Source organism: Geotrypetes seraphini, chromosome 1, assembly GCF_902459505.1.
Source record: "Geotrypetes seraphini chromosome 1, aGeoSer1.1, whole genome shotgun sequence".
NCBI lineage: Eukaryota > Metazoa > Chordata > Amphibia > Gymnophiona > Dermophiidae > Geotrypetes > Geotrypetes seraphini.
In genome coordinates this window covers 320305473-320323906 of record NC_047084.1, presented here as the reverse complement: position 1 = coordinate 320323906, position 18434 = coordinate 320305473, and the positions used below count along the sequence as shown (strand labels likewise).

The 18434-nt window shown below is 43.0% G+C and overlaps 1 protein-coding gene across 1 annotated transcript in view; it reads left to right on the top strand.

Moving 5' to 3' along the window:
* The window catches only part of NFKB1 (nuclear factor kappa B subunit 1), a 216852-nt gene extending 199785 nt beyond the window's left edge, over positions 1-17067 (top strand). Inside the window, exons 18-23 of the mRNA XM_033935869.1 lie at positions 26-128; positions 569-693; positions 1662-1728; positions 9253-9425; positions 11999-12161; positions 16619-17067. Of these exons, the coding sequence (XP_033791760.1) occupies positions 26-128; positions 569-693; positions 1662-1728; positions 9253-9425; positions 11999-12161; positions 16619-16794 (807 nt within the window). The 3' untranslated portion in view covers positions 16795-17067. The remainder of the gene's footprint in view (positions 1-25; positions 129-568; positions 694-1661; positions 1729-9252; positions 9426-11998; positions 12162-16618) is intronic.
* The last annotated feature ends 1367 nt before the right edge of the window (positions 17068-18434 follow it).

The window sequence follows — 18434 nt, the reverse complement described above, 5'->3', positions numbered from 1 at the left end:
CAAACTTGCTCTCTTTGGACACTAGGGTGATGCCCGTGTTGATAGTACTACATTTGATGGAACTACTCCACTTCACATAGCAGCGGGAAGAGGATCAATGAAACTGACAGCCCTACTCAAAGCAGCAGGTAGGGGCACCTTGGCTGCTGTTTGCTTGCACGGTAGGGGTGAGGGGAGTAATACTGATTTTGATAAGCATTAGTGAAACTTCATTATGGACTTATACTATAAAGGGATCATTCCTTGACACAACAAGATTCATGACAGATATTTGTCCCTATGCTAACTTTGATTTTAAAAAATGAGTATACAATTTTTGCTATGAAAAATAAAATGTAAAACTATAAAAAAATCAGAACATTAAAGATTTAATAGCTTAAAATTTTGGTCCTATATTGTGCTAATGACAAGCATGGTATATAAATCTCCATGGACAACTAAGTGACACCTCTGAAGGTTCAATATACTGTATATAGTACAGTACATCTACTGAATGTATTATCTAGTGAGATTTGTGGATTATTTAACGTAATATAATAGATTCATCTCGGATTGTGTTGCTGTGCAGGAGCAAATCCTCACGTTGAAAACTGTGAGCCTCTCTATGACCTAGAGGATCTTCAAGATGAGGACAGTGAAGATGAAGGCATAGTGCCCGGAACAACCCCCCTGGACATGGCAGCTAGTGATGAGGTGATGTAAAGGCATCCTTTAGCTAGAAAAGCACAGGAAAGAGAGGGTAACCATATGTGAAAGGCAGATTGTGGTGTAAGTGGCAAGAGGGGCCGGTTCATTTGCTGAGGAAAGAATGTATGACTGGAACTGGATCCAGAGGGTGATTATGAGTAGCCAACCTAGGTGTGGAGTCCAAAGGTACCTTTGTGCCTACTGACCTGGTAGGTGGTTTTCAAGGAAAAAACTACAAGGGTGTGTGAAAAGGGACACACACGCTCATAGATTTGAAAACACCGTTCTGCACACATACTTTACTCCCTGAGAAATGCTCCCTTTGTGAAGCCTGCATGTACATTGTAGCTTCTCAAGGGCAGTTTTCAAACAGTCTAGAGTCAGGAAATAGCAAGCACTCTCCATGTCCTGAGCATGTCCTGAGGCCTAGGAATATGTTTTTTCTACCATCCCGTTGCCTCCAGTTTTTCCCTCTGAACATTTTTCACCCATACCTCTCCAGGCAAAGTCCATCACCTCCAGACACCCTTTAATCTCTTCCTTCCCCATCTATCATCTCTCTTACCCTTCAGCCTCTTATTGCCACCCCTGGAGAGAGGAGGCCAGGGGTAGGAAGGAATGAGAAATTCAGATGGGATGATGAGGCGAAAAATGAGAAGCTGGAGGGAAGAGATTGGAGGAGGGAGTGGTGTGAGGCTAGAGCAGAAGGACTAAGGTAACAGGGTATGAGAAGTTAGAGGAAAGAGGCTGAAGGGAGAGATGAGTAGATGGAAAGGAGAGAGTGGGGAGGAGAGATGAGACAATGGAGGGAAGAAAGCTGGAGGGAAAAATTTGATACCTTTTTATCATGAGTAGGGTGTATGTTTTGTCCTTACTAATTTATTTAAAAGGGAACATAATGTTCCTATAGAGTAAAACTATGACATGAATGGTTCTATTCTTCACATTTTTCATTTTTTTACTTTTTTATACAGGTATATGACATATTAAATGGCAAGCCCTATGAATCTAGAGTTACATTTGATGATGCATTGATACAAGGTGAGGTATCATGAAGAACTGAATTAAGGATATTGTTACCACTTTGAAACAGAATAGCACTACTACTACTATTTATCACTTATATAGCGCAGAAAGTCATATGCAGTGCTGTACATTTTGAAATTTAATAGCTGGTCCCCTGCTAAGAAGAGCTTACAATCTAACTTGGACAGATAGACATGACATATATGGTTAAGGATGCAGAACCCAAGGTGAGAGGAGTTAGGAGTTGAAAGCAATCTCGAAGAGTAACTGGGCCTTCAACACTGCCAGAGATGGAGCCCGCTGTAGGAATTCAGTGCATTAAGGTAGAAGGGACGGAGCCTGGAGTTGGCGGAGGAAGAGAAGGATACAAACACGAGGACTTACTAGCTAAGTGGAGCTCACGGGGGGGGGAGGGGAACATAGAGAGATAAGCGAAGAGAGATAGTGAGGGGCACTAAGAGGAGTTTGAATAGTATTCAGAAACAGATGGGAAGCCAATGAAGTGACTTTAAAAGAGGGGTAAAGTGAGTATTGTGGCTCTCACGGAATATGAGTCGTGCAGCCAAATTCTGGATGGATTGGAGGGAAACGAGATGACTAAGTGGAAGGCCTGAAAGTAGCGAGTTACAGTAGTCTAAGCGTGAGGTGATAAGGGCGTGGATAAGGGTTTTGGTAGTGTGCTCAGAGAGGAAGGGTCAGATTTTATAGAGGAAGAAGCCGAAGGATTTAGCAATATATTGTATCTGGGCGGTGAAGGAGAGAGAGGAGTCAAAGATGACCCTGAGATTGCAAGCAGACAAGACAGGAAGGATGAGATTGTTGTCCACAAAGACAGGGGAATCGGGGAGGTGAATTTAGGCAGGAAGATGAGCAGCTCGGTTTTAGCCATATTCAGTTTTAGATGGCGGTGACATCCAGGCGTCAATGTCGGACAGGCAGGCTGCGACTCTGGTCTAGGTTTCAGTAGAGATATCTGGTGCGGAGAGGTGGATCTGGGAGTTGTCAGCATAGAAGTGAATCTGGAAACCATGGGAGGAAAACAGTGCTCCAAGTGAGCAAGTGTAGAATGAGAAAAGGAGTGGTCCCAGGACAGAGCCTTGAAGTATACCAATCAATAGTGGGAAGGCTGTAGAGGAGGAACCACTGTTGCATACACTGAAGGTGCGATGAGAGAGATAGGAAGAAAACCAGGAGAGAGCAGAACCCTGGAATCCCAGCGAGTACAGCATGTCACGATGATCAACACAGTATCAAAGGCAGCAGATAGATCAAGAAGGCAAGTATTCAAAGTACTTTCAGTGGTAGTTGGTGAATATATAACTGGCTTATCCATATATGATATGGATAGTTTCAGGCTGAAATATGAATGAATGGCTCGATACTGTTTGTATAGTATGGGTCTGGGTTTGAGGTGGAATGAGAATAGGCTTTGAAACTATCCAGGTAACTTATGCATTTAATTTAGACCTACTGAACAGCAGGCCTAACTAAACAGGTGAAGGGGCATAATAAAAAAAAAACGTCTAAGTCCCTTTTGGCCTAAGGCCTTAAACGTTGAAAGTAGAAGCAGGGAAAATGTCCATTATCAAAAAAAAACGTCCAAAAGAAGGTTTTTTTTTATAATGGCCTGCCTCTACGTTCAGCTGTTTAAATGCCCACTAACACCATATAATCAACCTAAAAAAAAGCCTAAGTCCCAAACGTCCAAAACAAGGGCTTTTAGGCGAAGGAGGAGCTAATTAATACAGTTGCTATGATGCTTTAATATTCGACCCATTGTTCTTAAGATTTTAAATTATGAATTACTGTATGTACTCGAATATAAACCAATCCAAATATAAACCGAGATGACATTTTTCCCCTTAAAAAAGGGGGGAGGGGGGAAATGTTAACTCAAACATAAACTGAATGTTTATATTCAAGTGCCGTCCAACTGTGCACCTACCCTACTATTCCCCCCCTCCAGAACCCAGCACTGGCCTCTCTGCGGGTCCACCTTAAATTCTGGTAATTCAGTGGTGAGCCAGGCTGGGGTGGGAGCAATCCCTCCCTCCCTTGAGGTGAGGTGTCGGGTCCTGTCCCAGCTAGCAGCTAACTGTAGAATAAAGCCTCTACAGCTGAGAGATGAGTGGAAGAGCAGCAAGCCAGAGCTGGGAAGCTGAGAATTCTGCCAGGCACCTTAACAAACTCTGAGACAGTTTGTGCACCAGTCCCTCTCTACCTTGCAGGCAAATTCAGCCAGAAGCACACAGGCAAGAAAGGTTAGCTTGGAAAGGGAAGGATTCTGAGGAAGAATTTACACAAGCTGGCTGTGAGAAACGAGGGCTTCCACAGGATGGGAGGTGGGGAGCCAGAGAACAGAGGAGAAGCATATGGAAGTAACTGAGAAGGGTTTTGATTCAAATAACCCAGATTATGCCATAGAGTGCAGTTATGAACCAGAGGAAGGTATGTTTGGTGAAAGCATGGATGAATAAAGCTGATTAACTAAGAAACCTAACTGTTTAAAAGTTAAGATTGAAACTGAGATTTGAATGAGTGTGTGAGGACAGAGGTGTGAATGGGCTTTGGTGCAGTGGGGGAGGGAATCCCAGCACAGCTGAAGTGTGAAGCCAGGTTTAAAAGTAAGGCTGTTTTGGGTGCCTAAAGCTTGTCCCTGTCCTAAGTCATTGAACAACTGGGAACTCGAAAAGAACGAGAGCCAGAAGGCCTTGAGCATGCGCAGATGCTCAAGGCCCAGCCCAGGCAAGAGGCGAGATCTTTCCTTAACTGGCACCGGCATGCAGCAGATGGGGTAAGGAGCTTGTTTGGGTGGGCGGGTGGGCGGATGCTGCTTCCAGCACAGGGGTGCGATGCGGTTCTCGCGGGGGGGCATTCACGGACGGGGGATGTGATGCCGGTTTGAGTGGGGGGTGATGGAGCAGCGCCGGTAGCCTCGGGGGGGGGGAGGGGAGGAGGTGGAACGAATCAAACCGAGTTTCTCTTACTTCCTATGGGGAAACTCGCTTTGATATATGAGCAATTTGGTTTACGAGCATGTTTCTGGAACTAATTATGCTCGTAAACCAAGGTTCCACTGTACATAAGAACTGCCATCTCCGGATCAGACCTTCGGTCCATCAAGTCTGGCGATCTGCACACTCGGAGGCCCAGCCAGGTGTACACCTGGCGTAATATTAGTCACCCATATCCCTCTATGCCTCTCTTAAGGAGAAGTGCATCTAGTTTGCTTTTAAATCCTAGAACGGTGGATTCCGCAATAACCTCATCTGGGAGAGCATTCCAGGTGTCCACCACTTGCGTGAAGCAGAACTTCCTGATATTTGTCTTGGACTTGTCATGGACTCAGCTTCAGTCCATGTCCATGTCCATGAATTGACCTTTAAAAAAAGAAAAGGAACTAGTTAGAGACTAGTCATGATTCAGCACTGTGGATTGGTCCTTGAAGGGAATACTGATATTGGAAGATGAAGTCTGTTAGGGAAGCCCAAAGATCACATGTGCCAGTGACCCACCTTCAATCCTTGATTTGATGCCTGCTTCTCAGTCTGGTAGATACGATGTTCACAACCTTATGGTAGACTGTTGTCCAAACTGTAGTTAATTAGATCAGTGGTTCCCAACCCTGTCCTGGAGGACCACCAGGCCAATCAGGTTTTCAGGATAGCCCTAATGAATATGCATGGAGCAGATTTGCATGCCTGTCACTTCCATTATATGCAAATCTCTCTCATGCATATTCATTAGGGCTAGCCTGAAAACTCGATTGACTTGGTGGTCCTCCAGGACAGGGTTGGGAACCACTGAATTAGATTAGAAGAAGAAAAATAATTGTTATTATATGGGGTGGGGTTTCTAATCTAATTAAATACAGTACAGCTGAAGTGTTATAGTTGTGCATTTATAAAATAGGGAGAATCTATCTGCCAGTGTGTCTTCACAGCCTAGATGCCCTGTTAAAATTACCCTTACAGTGGTGATCATTGACATAGGTGCCAGTTATATGAGGGCACAGCATGCTGGAGCTCCCTCAATATTGAGCAAACAACTTTGTGATGATAGTTTGTGTTGAGTTAGCACCCCCAATCTTGTTGAAATCTGTCTCCTGTGATCATTGGAGCATGCGTTCTGCCACATGGATGCTGGTTGCTGAGACATCACGTGACACAAGCCCTCAAATTCAATTGTTTCTTTTGGCAAATGAGGCGGAAGAGTTCTTTGTCTCTCTCTTGTCATTGAGTTGGAATGGAAGTGCAAATGCATCACTACTTGGTGACTGCCTTTTCAACACAAGCAACGGCTATTTCAGTAGCAGGTCCACATTTGTGGAATGGATTGCCAGGTTATTTGAGATTGTGTAAAAACTTGAGGTCTTTCAAAAACAAATTTAAAACGTATTTATCAGTACAAGTTTTTTTTATTAGAATGGTACTGTTTTTAAGTATATTTGATATACTCGTAATATGAGGTTTGTAGGGAAGAGGTTGAAGAGATAATGTTTTTCTTCTGAGTCTGTATGTAATTGATTATGTCTGTTTTATTGTAATCCGCTTAGGCATTAAGCGGAGAAGAAATTTTTTAAAATAAACAAATGCTCCTGTAGAATCAGTCACAATATAGTGTGTATAAAGAGAAGAACATAAGAAGTTGCCCCCGCTGAGTCAGACCAGAGGTCCATCTTGCTCAGCGGTCCGCTCCCGCGGCGGCCCATCAGGCCTAGTGCCTGAACAGTGGTCCCTGATTAATTTTGTAACTTACCTCTAATCCCATCCCTATAATCTACCTCTACTCTTATCTGTACCCCTCAATCCCTTTGTCTTCCAAGTAACTATCCAAAGCTTCTTTGAACCCCTGTAGCGTGCTCCTGTTTATCACATCCTCTGGTAGCGCGTTCCATGTATCCACCACCCTCTGTGTGAAAAAGAACTTCCTGGCGTTTGTTCTAAACCTCTCCCCTTTCAATTTCTCTGAGTGCCCCTTGTACTTATTGATCCCCTTAATTTGAAAAATCTGTCCCTGTCTATTTTTTCTATGCCCTTCATGATCTTGAAGGTTTCTATCATGTCTCCTCTAAGTCTTCGCTTTTCCAGGGAGAAATGGGTTTTGCTGTATTGGAAGATTTATTTGAAAAAGAGTGCATGAAGGTACAGAGAAGTAATGATTTCTTCACTCTAACTATAGGGAAGTTTGTCCAAATGCCTGTTTAAAGAAGAAACCTCTATTTCCAAAGTGTGAACTGTTTTGGTTCGCCTTATTTTTGATTTAAAGAAATGGGAGCATGTTACCCCCTTTTATCAAAGGCTTCACTGGCTGCCATTGGAATCCAGAGTTCTATTTAAGTGCTCGTGCATTTGCTATAAAACAGTATTTGGCATGCTACCAGGTTATCTTATTCCTCATTTTACTTTGAATTATACTAACAAGAGCTCTCAAAGAATACACTTATTTGCATATCCCTCAATAAAATCTTGTTATTACAAAAGGTTCCTAGAGAGAACCTTTTCTTTTCAGGCGGCCAAATTGAATTCATGGCTTGCCAAAACTGTGTTAGAAGCCTCCTCTTATCTTGATTTCAGAAAACAAATAAAAATTCAATTATTCAATAGGCAGAATTCCTAATGAATCTTAATATTTATCTTACTATCTTTTATTCATTTTAAAATTGTTTGTATTTCCTCCTATATCGTATGTATCTAACTTACTGAATTTTAAATGATTTGCATTGTATGTATCATGTTTAAATTGTTGTGAACCGCCTACAACTTCCGGATATGGCGGTATATAAAAATAAATTATTTTTATTATTATTATTTCTTTAAACATCTTTTTTATTATTTGTTTTGTATATGAAATGTTCATGTTATGAAGACTTTGTTCTTTCTGGGTTCGAAATTGTTATTTGTGCATGTGTGAAATTTGGTTGACAGCTATAAATGGGAAAAAGAAGTCAAATTCGGGATAAATGATGAGGAAATCTTGTTTTTGAAAATCATATGGGAAAATGTCCTGGATTATATACTGCTGTCCCTTTAGTCCCATTATATCTTTTTTTTGTTTCGATATTTTTAAACTGAATGACACTGCTGGGGGTTTTATGTTTTTCATCTGAGAAACAAAACCAAACTGCAAAGTATGTCCTTAGACCACATTACTGTAATTGAAAAAGAATGAATAATATAAAGAACTATAAAGGATGATATTTTTAGACCATCATATTTTGGAAGTAAGATGATTAAGCATTTAAAAAAAAAAAAAAATACTTGGAAGGGCATAATCAGTGGCTAGTCGCCCAAAGTCGGCAGTGTCTAAAGTCCATTCTCAAAAAATACATCCCCCAATTTTTTTTTTTTGAGAATTGTCTACCTGTATGTCCAGCCATTTGATCGTCCAGACTGCTAAGTTGTCTATCTTTATACTCCATTCTCGTCCAAAAATTTGTCCAAGTCAAAAGCGCCTAGAGCAAGACTTTTTGGACGTGGGAGAGGCCAGCAAAGTGATGGACTGGCCACCCAGACATGGCAACACCTTACAGGGCACTGCTGCAAACTTCACAGAAAGAGTGTCACATAAACATCTCACCATAACTCCCTTATAGGCCTTAGTAAGCTCCCCAAACACCCCCCAAAACCTACTAGACCCACCTGTCTACCATCCCAATAGCCCTTAGGGCTGCAGGTGGCACCTATATGGCATTACAGTAGGGTTGTGGGGAGTTGTGGGTGTACATTTTTCACCATGAATGCAGTGGTTAGAGTGGCTTATGTGCCTGCGTCCTCCTCTCTATGGTTCACTAGCCCACCCCCTAAACTATTTAAGCCACCTCTGTGCTGCTCTACTAGGCTTTCCTATGCCAGGTGCTAATGTTCTGCAGGCAGGTATGTACATTTTTATTATGAAATTATGGTATTGTGGTGGGGGGGGCCAGTGATCACTGGGGCAGTGTGTGTGGGGGGGCCTGCATTTTGTGTCTGCAGTGGTTATCTGGTCACTTTGGATTCCTTCTGGGCACTTAGACCTGTTTCTAGATCGCCTAAGACACAACGTACAAGTTCCATCTAGGCAAGTTCGTTAAACTTTAAACTTTCGGTTATACTTAGTCTAGGTCAGCCCACGTCCCGCCCAAATCTACCCTCACCACTCCTCTTAAAACGCCCCTTTCACCTCTGGGCACTGAAAAGGCCTAAGCTGTTTTTAGATACATCTAAAACCCGTTTCGATTAACGGCACTTATACAACTTGTCTTTTTGATCGTCCAAGTGCCGGTTTAGGTGGGATTTTAGACGTATTTCCGTTTTAATTATGAGCCCCTTAATGTACTGCTACCCAGAGCAATGAAACTTTACGGTACATCATTTTGCCTTTCCAAACAGTTATTTATTTACAGTGTAAAAAAAAAAAATCCAAATTGTCATTTGCTTAAATGTGCTGCGCCATAGTAGGTGATTAGCTTGACTAACTCAGCTATGCTGCTATCAGCAGTTCCACCAAGGAGCAATTTGGGGTTCATAACTAGCTTGTATTGTGCCTTTGTCTCTCCAGGGGATATGAGCAGCCTGAACGAGAATGCAAAACTGAAACTGTACAAGTTGCTTGACACTCCTGATCCCAGCAAGAACTGGTCCACCCTGGCACAGAACCTGGGACTAGGAATACTGAACAATGCCTTCCGACTGAGCCCCTTGCCATCCAAAACTCTGTTAGACAACTATGAGGTGAATCTGCTGCAAAAGTTTCTTATTTAAAGATGCTTTCAGCCTTTATTTTTCTTTTAAAATTGATATCTCTTCTTCCTTTTCCGATTCTTTTTCTTTTCTCTCTTTCTCCCTCTTTTTTTCCTCTTTCCCACTCCTACCTTATCGTACTTTCCATACATGTTACTCTTTTAGACTTTACAAACCAAATTGTAGTTCTACCCCCTCTACCCTTTTGTATTAGTTTGTTTGTATGTCGGTTTAGTTTACCTTATTTTATGTTCAGTTCTTACATTGTAATTGTATGTCTTTTAATGCTTTTTTATTATTGTATTTCGCTTAGTAAAACAAGATAAGCGATCAAATCAAATTTTAATAAAAATTTGAAACTTGTTGATCATAGAAGCAGTCCTCTTTCAAACTTTCCAGCCAAAGAGGGATTAGTTTTCTTCCAGCGCAGTTGTTGACTTAAGTTAACCACTGACACCAGCACTTAAATGAATCCATACACTACATGCTGCCATCCATACAGGTGGTATGGTGATCATGCTGGTTGTGCCTATTTAGTTTGCAGACCTAAGCTGCAAGGATAAATTATCTTTAGCTGCCGAATATCACCACTGTTCAGATACTTGTTAGGACCACTCTTATCCCCCAACCTGTGTGCAATTCTGGTCACCGCATCTCAACAAAGATATAGCGGAATTAGAAAAGGTACAGAGAAGGGTGACAAAAATGATAAAGTGGATGGGACGACTTCCCTAAGAGGAAAGGCTAAAGCAACTAGGACTTTTCAACTTGGAGAATGTGATAGAGGTCTATAAAATACTGAGTGGAGTGGAACAGGCAGATGTAAATCACGTTTACTCTTTACAAAAATACTAGGACCAGGGGGCATTCAGTGAAGCTACTAAGTGGTACATTTGAAACAAACCAGAGAAAATATTTCTTCACTCAGGCCCAGATTCTCTAAAAGTGCGTCCCGATTTTAGGCAGCTGTAGGCGTCCTACAGATGTCTAATCAGCCAATCGGGATGCACGTTTTTTTAAAAAAAATGCTCCCCAGGCAGGCCGCCTATATTGAAGGCGAAGTCCGCAAGACACCTAGGCCCTGATTCTGTATAGGACGCCCGGGAGAGGCGTCCTATTCAGAATCGGCCTAAACTAAACTGTAACCGGCGTCCATGTTACAGACGCGGGTTAGAGAATCGGGTTAGATTAGACACGGCCCGCTACACTTATCGCGGCAAGGGATCTCTCTGCCGCTATAAGTATAGCGGGCCGTGGCCCCCTGACCGATCACTGGCAGGAGGGTGCCCAAACCCTCCTGCCCGAAGACACACACCCCTCCCCGACACTACCGACCGCGCCCCCCCCGACATTACCGATCTCCCCCCCCCCGACAATATCGGTCGCTGGCAGGAGGGTGCCCAATCCCTCCTGCCCGAAGACGCACCCCCCCCGGCGCTAACAACCCCCACTCCACCAAACCTGTTCTTACAGATGGGTCTTGCACGTTGAGCAAGCAGGCACGCCTCATCGAAATGAGGCGGGCCCGCCCCTTCCCGGCCCATCCCGCCGAAGCCTAAGGCCTGATTGGCCCAGGCTCTAGAAGCCTGGACCAATCAGGCCTTAGGAATAGCGGGTCCGCCCATCCCTACTAAGTCTAAGGTCTGATTGGCCAATCAGGCCTTAGATTAAGTGGGGATGGGCGGACCCGCTATGCCTACAGCTGCCTAAAATCGGGACGCACTTTTAGAGAATCTGGGCCTCAGTGTGTAATTAAACTCTGGAATTCATTTGCCAGAGAATTTGGTGAAAGCAGTTAACAGGGTTTAAAAAAGGTTTGGATAATTTCCTAAGAAAAGTCCACAAGCATAAAATCTGTTTTACTGTTTTGGGATCTTGCCAGGTACTTGTGACCTGGATTGGCCACTGTTAGAAAGAGGATACTGAACTTGGAGGACCTTCAGTCTGCTCCTTCCTGTTACTGTATGAATCGACCGACCCCTGATCATGCACCAAAAGAAAGGGAAACATTTATTCTTAGTGAATAAAGCTGCTACTGCTTACCGTGGCAATGTTCGCTGCTTTTTTCTGTAATTTGCATGCATCAGAGTAGTGGTTCTCAACCCTGTCCTGGAGGACCACCAGACCAATCATGTTTTCAGGCTAGCCCTAATGAATATGCATGAGAGAGATTTGCATATAATAAAAGTGACAGGCATGCAAATCTGCTCCATGCATATTCATTAGGGCTAGCCTGAAAACCCAGTTGTCCTAGTGGTCCTCTAGCACAGGGTTGGGAACCACTGCATTAGATTAGTGCATTGAGAATAAATGATTTTTTTTTTAGCGTCAGTGTTAGAACACTGGCACACAGCTTATTACATCAGCTTCTCAGATCAGGACTAGCAGATACAGCGTTTCAAGGCCTTTCTGCTTACAGCACAAAGGAGACAAATGAAGCAAGGGCTGTGGAGTTAGACATGAAATGTAAAGGTATCCTTAGAAAATAAGAAACCCTGGGTTCAACATCTGGTGATTGGGATGTCGCGGAGCCCTCAACTTCCCCCATCTTCCATTTCTGACAGGTTTCTGGTGGTACAGTAAAAGAACTTCTGGATGCCTTGACACTGATGAACTATATAGAAGCAATTGAAATTATTCAGGAAACCTTATGCACTGAAAACAAGACCAGCACTGAGAGAAATGTGGATCAGCCATCCGGTCCTCCTAACATTAGAGAGCAATCAGGTAAATTAAAATCTATATGTTGAATGTATCTTCCTAAAAGCACAAAAGCTTAAATTCAACATGTATTGTAAATGAGGTTAGGTAGAAGGGATTCATTCATACCAAAAAGACTGTTGACAAAATCATTTTGTGAGGAGCCAGCTGTAGTTTTGTCTTGCTAAGAAGCGTGGAGTATTCCGAACAACATGGATCCCCTGAAGTAGCCGTTTTCTGGCGAAACAGGAAGTCTTTTCTGTCGGGACTAGGAAGTTTCACATCTCCAGATGAGTGATATATGATATTTCGGTTTCACAAAGTCACGCAGCTTTGAGCTGATTGCCACATAGTAGGTGTTTGGGAATGATTTCTCCCCCTTTTTTTTGGACAGATTCAATAAGTGACATTTTTGGGAAAATATCAAACATACTGAAGAAAAAAGATTGAAAAATTGAAAAAAATATAATATTTTGATGTATGAAAGTTATTTATAATTGTACGGAGTTTTTTTAATAAACCTGTGATGATGAGGGCGGCTTAGGGCACTTGCGTAGTCCCGGCTGCTCTCAATTGAGGTTTATTTTTCTCCGTTGCGTTTTATGATTTTCTCAACAGTCTTTTTCTGTCCTTTTGGTATGAATGAATCCCTTCTACCTAACCTCATTTACAATACGTGTTGAATTTAAGCTTTTGTGATTAAATACGATTGTACCTCTTCCTAAAAGCAGACAGAAAAGAGATCAGAAAAAGCGCTGCGTTGTCTAGCAGAAGGAAACCGCCTGTGGGAGCTCCTTTTAGGAAAAGCACATAGATCTATTTTATAACAGGGTGAAAACACCCAACAATAAATCATCCTCAACCTGAACACCTTATCCAATCTAGCAAGCACTTAAAAAATTATTTCATGCAGATCCCTGGTGAGCAAGGCCAATGTAAATATTGTTCCATGAAAACTGTACTTAAAATGGAAAGATCACTTTCCTCAGTGTTTGCCACCAATAGTTCTGGTTAAGAAAAATAATTCTTTTTTAGCTAGTATGAACTTCTGTATGATGTGCCATGAAATGTTCCCTGTAGGCAGCAGTGTTAACTGTTTGATAAATAAATAAAATAAAGGGTAGGTTTGATGGGATGGTTTGTGTATTGTGGATCTTTTGTGGAGCCCAACATTTGAAAGAAATTGTGTCCACCAGTGGCTGGTGAATGTATAAGCACATTTTTGAATCCTAAGCACCAGAGCTATGCAGTCAGATATTGACTCAATACCATCAGCCTAAGTTCAACCCGTCGCCATGCCAACTCAGTATGAGGGCCAGTGTTTTCCCAAACCCTGGCCTTGGAGTATTGCACCTGGGCTGGTTTTCAATTCAAAAACGTATGCAAATGAAACTGGTTCTTAGACTGGCTGCCCAGTAAGGTCTAAGATAATTCATCATGGCCATTTCATTGCTGAATCAGCCACGATGAATCATCCACGGCAGCACCTGACCTCTTGTGGGGGGCTATGCCCTGTCACCCCCCCTCCAAAGTAGGAGTGCCTCTACACCCCCCCCCTTGAAAAGTTCACTGGCACAAGCAGCATCTTTTATCGCCTTCTCACGCCAGCCTCGGTTCTCCTCTGATGTCACATCCTGGTCCCACAACTAGGAAGTGAGAGCCAAGGCCAGCCGAGCAGGAGGTGGAAGATGCTGCTCGCTTTTCAAGAGGTATGGTGGGGGGGATGGGAAGGAGGAGAGGCATTAGTGGTAGGGGAGAAGGAAAGGCACTGGCAGTGAAGGGGGGCAGAAAGGAGGAGATGCACCGGCACGAGAACGAGAGGCACGATTCATTGCAGCCATTGTGGAGAGGACAATTCATCGTGGTCGTGATGAAGCATCCCACGATGAAATGGCCACTATAAATCATCCCACTCCAGCCCAGTATGTATATACTATACCATACCATGTAGTTTTTTTATATCCCGCAATTTTCAGCAAGGAATCATTGTGGCTTACAATAAGATTGGGATCAGTTATTACATTAGCAATTAGATCCTAGAGAGCATATTGGATAGAGATGCTTGTGAATGTCCCTTAAACAAGCGCTGTTTGAGGATTCCAGAGTCAGAGTTTTGTGGATCCTGGATTGCAGGATAATAAATTGGCAATTTTCAAACTGTTTGCGATGCTGCAAAGTTTGTGGGTGCTTTAAAATGTGCTGCGTACAGATTATCCACAGATATCTGCACCTGCTTTTTTGTGAGGCTTTCTTCAGAACACAGTGCTCAGAAAGGTTCTCTTAATGTACATCTCTTTAGCCAGCCTGAGGGAGGGCAATATTCAGAGAGCTAACTTACGTAACATAATTTGCTTTGAATTTTGTGCCTCCCATGAACCAGAGAAACTAAACTAAACTAAATCTTGGGTTTATATACCGCATCATCTCCGCAGATGGAGCTCGACACGGTTTACATGGTTAGGGAAGGAACGGAACTCCAGTGGAATTATATAAGTAAGAGAGAAGAGAGGTTAGGTGTGAGAGTGCCAGGAAAGGGACGGGGTTACGTTTTGGAGAAGAGCCAGGTCTTCAGAAGCTTACGGAATGGTAGAAGGGGGCTCAAATTGCGGAGAGGGGAAGGGAGACTGTTCCAGAGCTGAGTGATTCTGAAAGGGAGGGAAGAGCCAAGTTTACCATTATTCTAGAAGCTAGAATAATGATCTAGTGCCCCCTGGTAGCATGTGACCTGCTCACAACCCTGTACTGAGCAAGAGTGACTGGGTTTCCTGTGCTAGCCCTGGAATTATTTTCAGGATTGCTTTCTTGAATACCCACGAGAGATGTTTTCATACCCTGGTGAGGCTATTCTATAACTTGATGTCTCCAGTCAGGTGCTGCATGCTCAGCACCAATTCTATAATGGCATCTGTGCGCCAAAATGCCCTTATAGAATATTAATAAGGACTCTATGAGTGTGTCTATCAGCTAAACACTCCTAACAAACCAAACCACACAAGTACCAAATATCAATTAAAGGATAGGGACGCTCTCAGTGTGAGGTTGTTAGCGACGGGAGAACAAACTCCAGCGCTTCCACTTACAAAGACGGAGGTAATTCACCTCCGTCTTTGTAAGTGGAAGCGCTGGAGTTTGTTCTCCCGTCGCTAACAACCTCACACTGAGAGCGTCCCTATCCTTTAATTGATATTTGGTACTTGTGTGGTTTGGTTTGTTAGGAGTGTTTAGCTGATAGACACACTCATAGAGTCCTTATTGACATTTTTTGCCTCCTTTTTGTATCTTTTGAAGCACCGTTCGGCAAACTTAGAGGAGCTCATAGTTTAGTTTACTTATAGAATATTAGCATAAACCCAAATTGACACACCTGCATTTCGGCATTATCATTGATTCCGGGTCCATGGTAGGCATAAATGCAATGTATGTAACTGTCACGGTAGAGGTTTCTACCACGGCCCAGAGTGCTAAATGCTCCAACGCTATTCCGAGGCTCATAGGAATTCTATAAGCATCAGAGCAGCGTCGGAGCATTAGTGCTCCGGGCCACAGTAGAAACCTCTACCGTGGCTTAGTAAAAGTGTTCTATAAATTATTTGCATAAGTTGGAGACACGCCCATGCCCCTCTCATGCTCTGCCTATGTGTTCTGCGTTAAGGCACTTATACACTGCCTTACAGAATAGTGCTTAGAACAATTACACATGTAAGTGCTAGTTTTCTCAGCTCAGAGTTATGGAACATCCATTATGGGCTGGATTCAGTAAATGGTATTTAGAAATGGGTGCAGGAAAATATCAGCGCTAAGTATGATTCTGTAAAGGGCACATGCCCTAACCTTGGCTGCCAGACATGTGCCTGCTGGCATATAATGCAGGCACACTGAGGCAGTATTCTGTAAGTGCGCATGTAACTTTTAGGAAAGCCCCTGACATGCCCCCTAGCCACACCCCTTTTCAAATGTGCACCATGGGATTTGGGTGCCATACAGCCAGACACGTACGAATCCTGATCGATGTCAATTGGCTGCAATAATTGGTTGTTAGCACTCGGTTATTGCTGGTTAAGGGCTTGTTAATCGTGGGCATGTGTGCAAATTAGGGCACCATATTTAGAATCCAGGGGTATGCCTTTAGTATGTGCAAATCTCTCCCCTCCCTATTTGTTAGATGTCCTGAAAAAAAAAAACCAGACTGGTTAGGTGTGCCTTCAGGATAAAGCTGGGAAACAGTGGACTGGAACATTCTCAGCTGCCTCAGAATGCCACGCGAGACCCGCTTCCAGTACCACATTGAAGATGATTATACTTGAAATATTATATAGTGTATTTTTCTGTAGTGAAGGCTTACTTGTTTTTTTAAAAAAACATAAGTTCTTTATGGAGGTTAAAGTAACATAACCTAAAGTGAACATTGAAAATAGTCTGCTAAACTGCTAACATCACAATCAAACCCATGTTTTCTGTTTTTCCCCCCCCCCCCCCTTTCCCAGATGAAGTTTACAATCTCAAGGACAATGACAGCATGTGTGACAGCGGTGTAGAAACATCCTTTCAGAGACTCAGCATCTCTTCCTCCGAGTCTTTAAACAGCCGCTCTCCTTTCAAACCCCCCATGCCAGCTCTCCAAGAGGTCAGACAGAAACACTCAGAGGAAGGCAAAGTTTAACAAATAATTCACGTTACCTAAAACAGATGAAGAAGCTTGAAAAGGGACTCCTTAAATTGACAGGCTGCAAAACGAGCGTCATCCAGTGTGCACTGAAGATAGCAGCACAGCCAAGCATTGACTATTGAGAAATGGTATATCTTGCAGCTCCTCTCTAGTCGAAGATAACCAGACAGGTTGCAAGCAATGCTTTCTATCAAACTGACTTGACGAAAAGGAACGCACCGCTAGAAAGCTAGGTGTTTAAACGGGTTACGATAGCAATCATGTTTGTTTATGGGTTGGGTTTTCTTTTTTTTTTTTTTTTCTATGTGAAGGGATTCGATATTCCAAAATCAGTTGTCAAGCACGTTTTTTAAATATATGAGGGCTGATTGAAAAGTAATGAGACTGCCTCTGTTTCTCATTCTCAAAAGTAGACGTGGCAACGCTGTGCTGGTTCTTCTGAAGCTCATACATTGACATTTCTGAACCTGCAGTTTGACTGCCTTAGTCTTCATCGTTGGGTCATAGCGAGAGGAAGAACTTCATACGTTTCATCATGGCAGATGAGGAAGCCGTGTCTGTGAGAGTACGCCAGAAGTGCGTTAAACTTGGAAAGAGTGGTAATCAAAGTCTTGAAATGTTATGGAAAACATGCAGTGGTGAAACAAATAGCTGTGCTGCAGTATTTTGGTGGTGGAAACACCGCAAAGAGGGTAACACATGAGTGACTGACAAAGCGCATTCTGGGAGGCCACCCACCGCGGTTATGGATGTCAACATTGCCAGAGCTATGGAGATGTTGCAAAATGACAGAAGGCTAACTTTTGGCTTTTACTTGGCATCTCATTTGAACGGGTTCAACATATTGTGACAGAGGAACTGAAAATGTGCTGCATGTGTGCCAGGTGGGTACCCAGAAATCTCACAGAGGATGTAATGACAAATTGAAGTGTGCAAGAACACTGTTCGAATGTTGGAGAGGATTCCCAATTTCCTGACATCAATTGTGACGAATTGCGGATTCATCATTATGACCCGAAATCCAAACAACAGTCCAGTGTATGGAAACAGGCAAATTCGCCTCCGCCCCCCAAATTCTGTGTGAGTCTTTTGGTGGGTAAAGTCATGTTTCTGCTGTTCTTTGAGGCGCACAGTACGATTGTACAGCACTAGGTTCCACATGGACAGACAGTTAATGGTGGATACTATGCAAACGTCCTGAAAACCCATTTGCCTGGAGCCATGAGGAAGAAAAGACCACATTTGTTGAAGAAACAGTGGTTTTTACTCCATGACAATACCTGGCCACAGGTTGCATTGGCATCACTGACTGAAATTAATGGGACAGCACTGGAACACCTTCCACGTAGCCCAGACTTAGCGCCCTGTGATTTCTTGGCTTTCCCAACCCTGAAAGAAAAAAAAAAAAACTCAACTGTGCAGAAAGAAGTTCTCTTCAGATGATACCATACCATACCAACTCTTGTATCCTAGGAATCATTGCCACTTGCACAATATTAGAATTACTACAGAGACATAGCTATTACAAAGAAATCGCATGGAAGATATCATGCAGGGAGCTGATGATGAAGTGAAAAACACCACAGCGCTGAGTGATGATGTAAAACAGTCTACTGCACGTCTTGTATCATTTT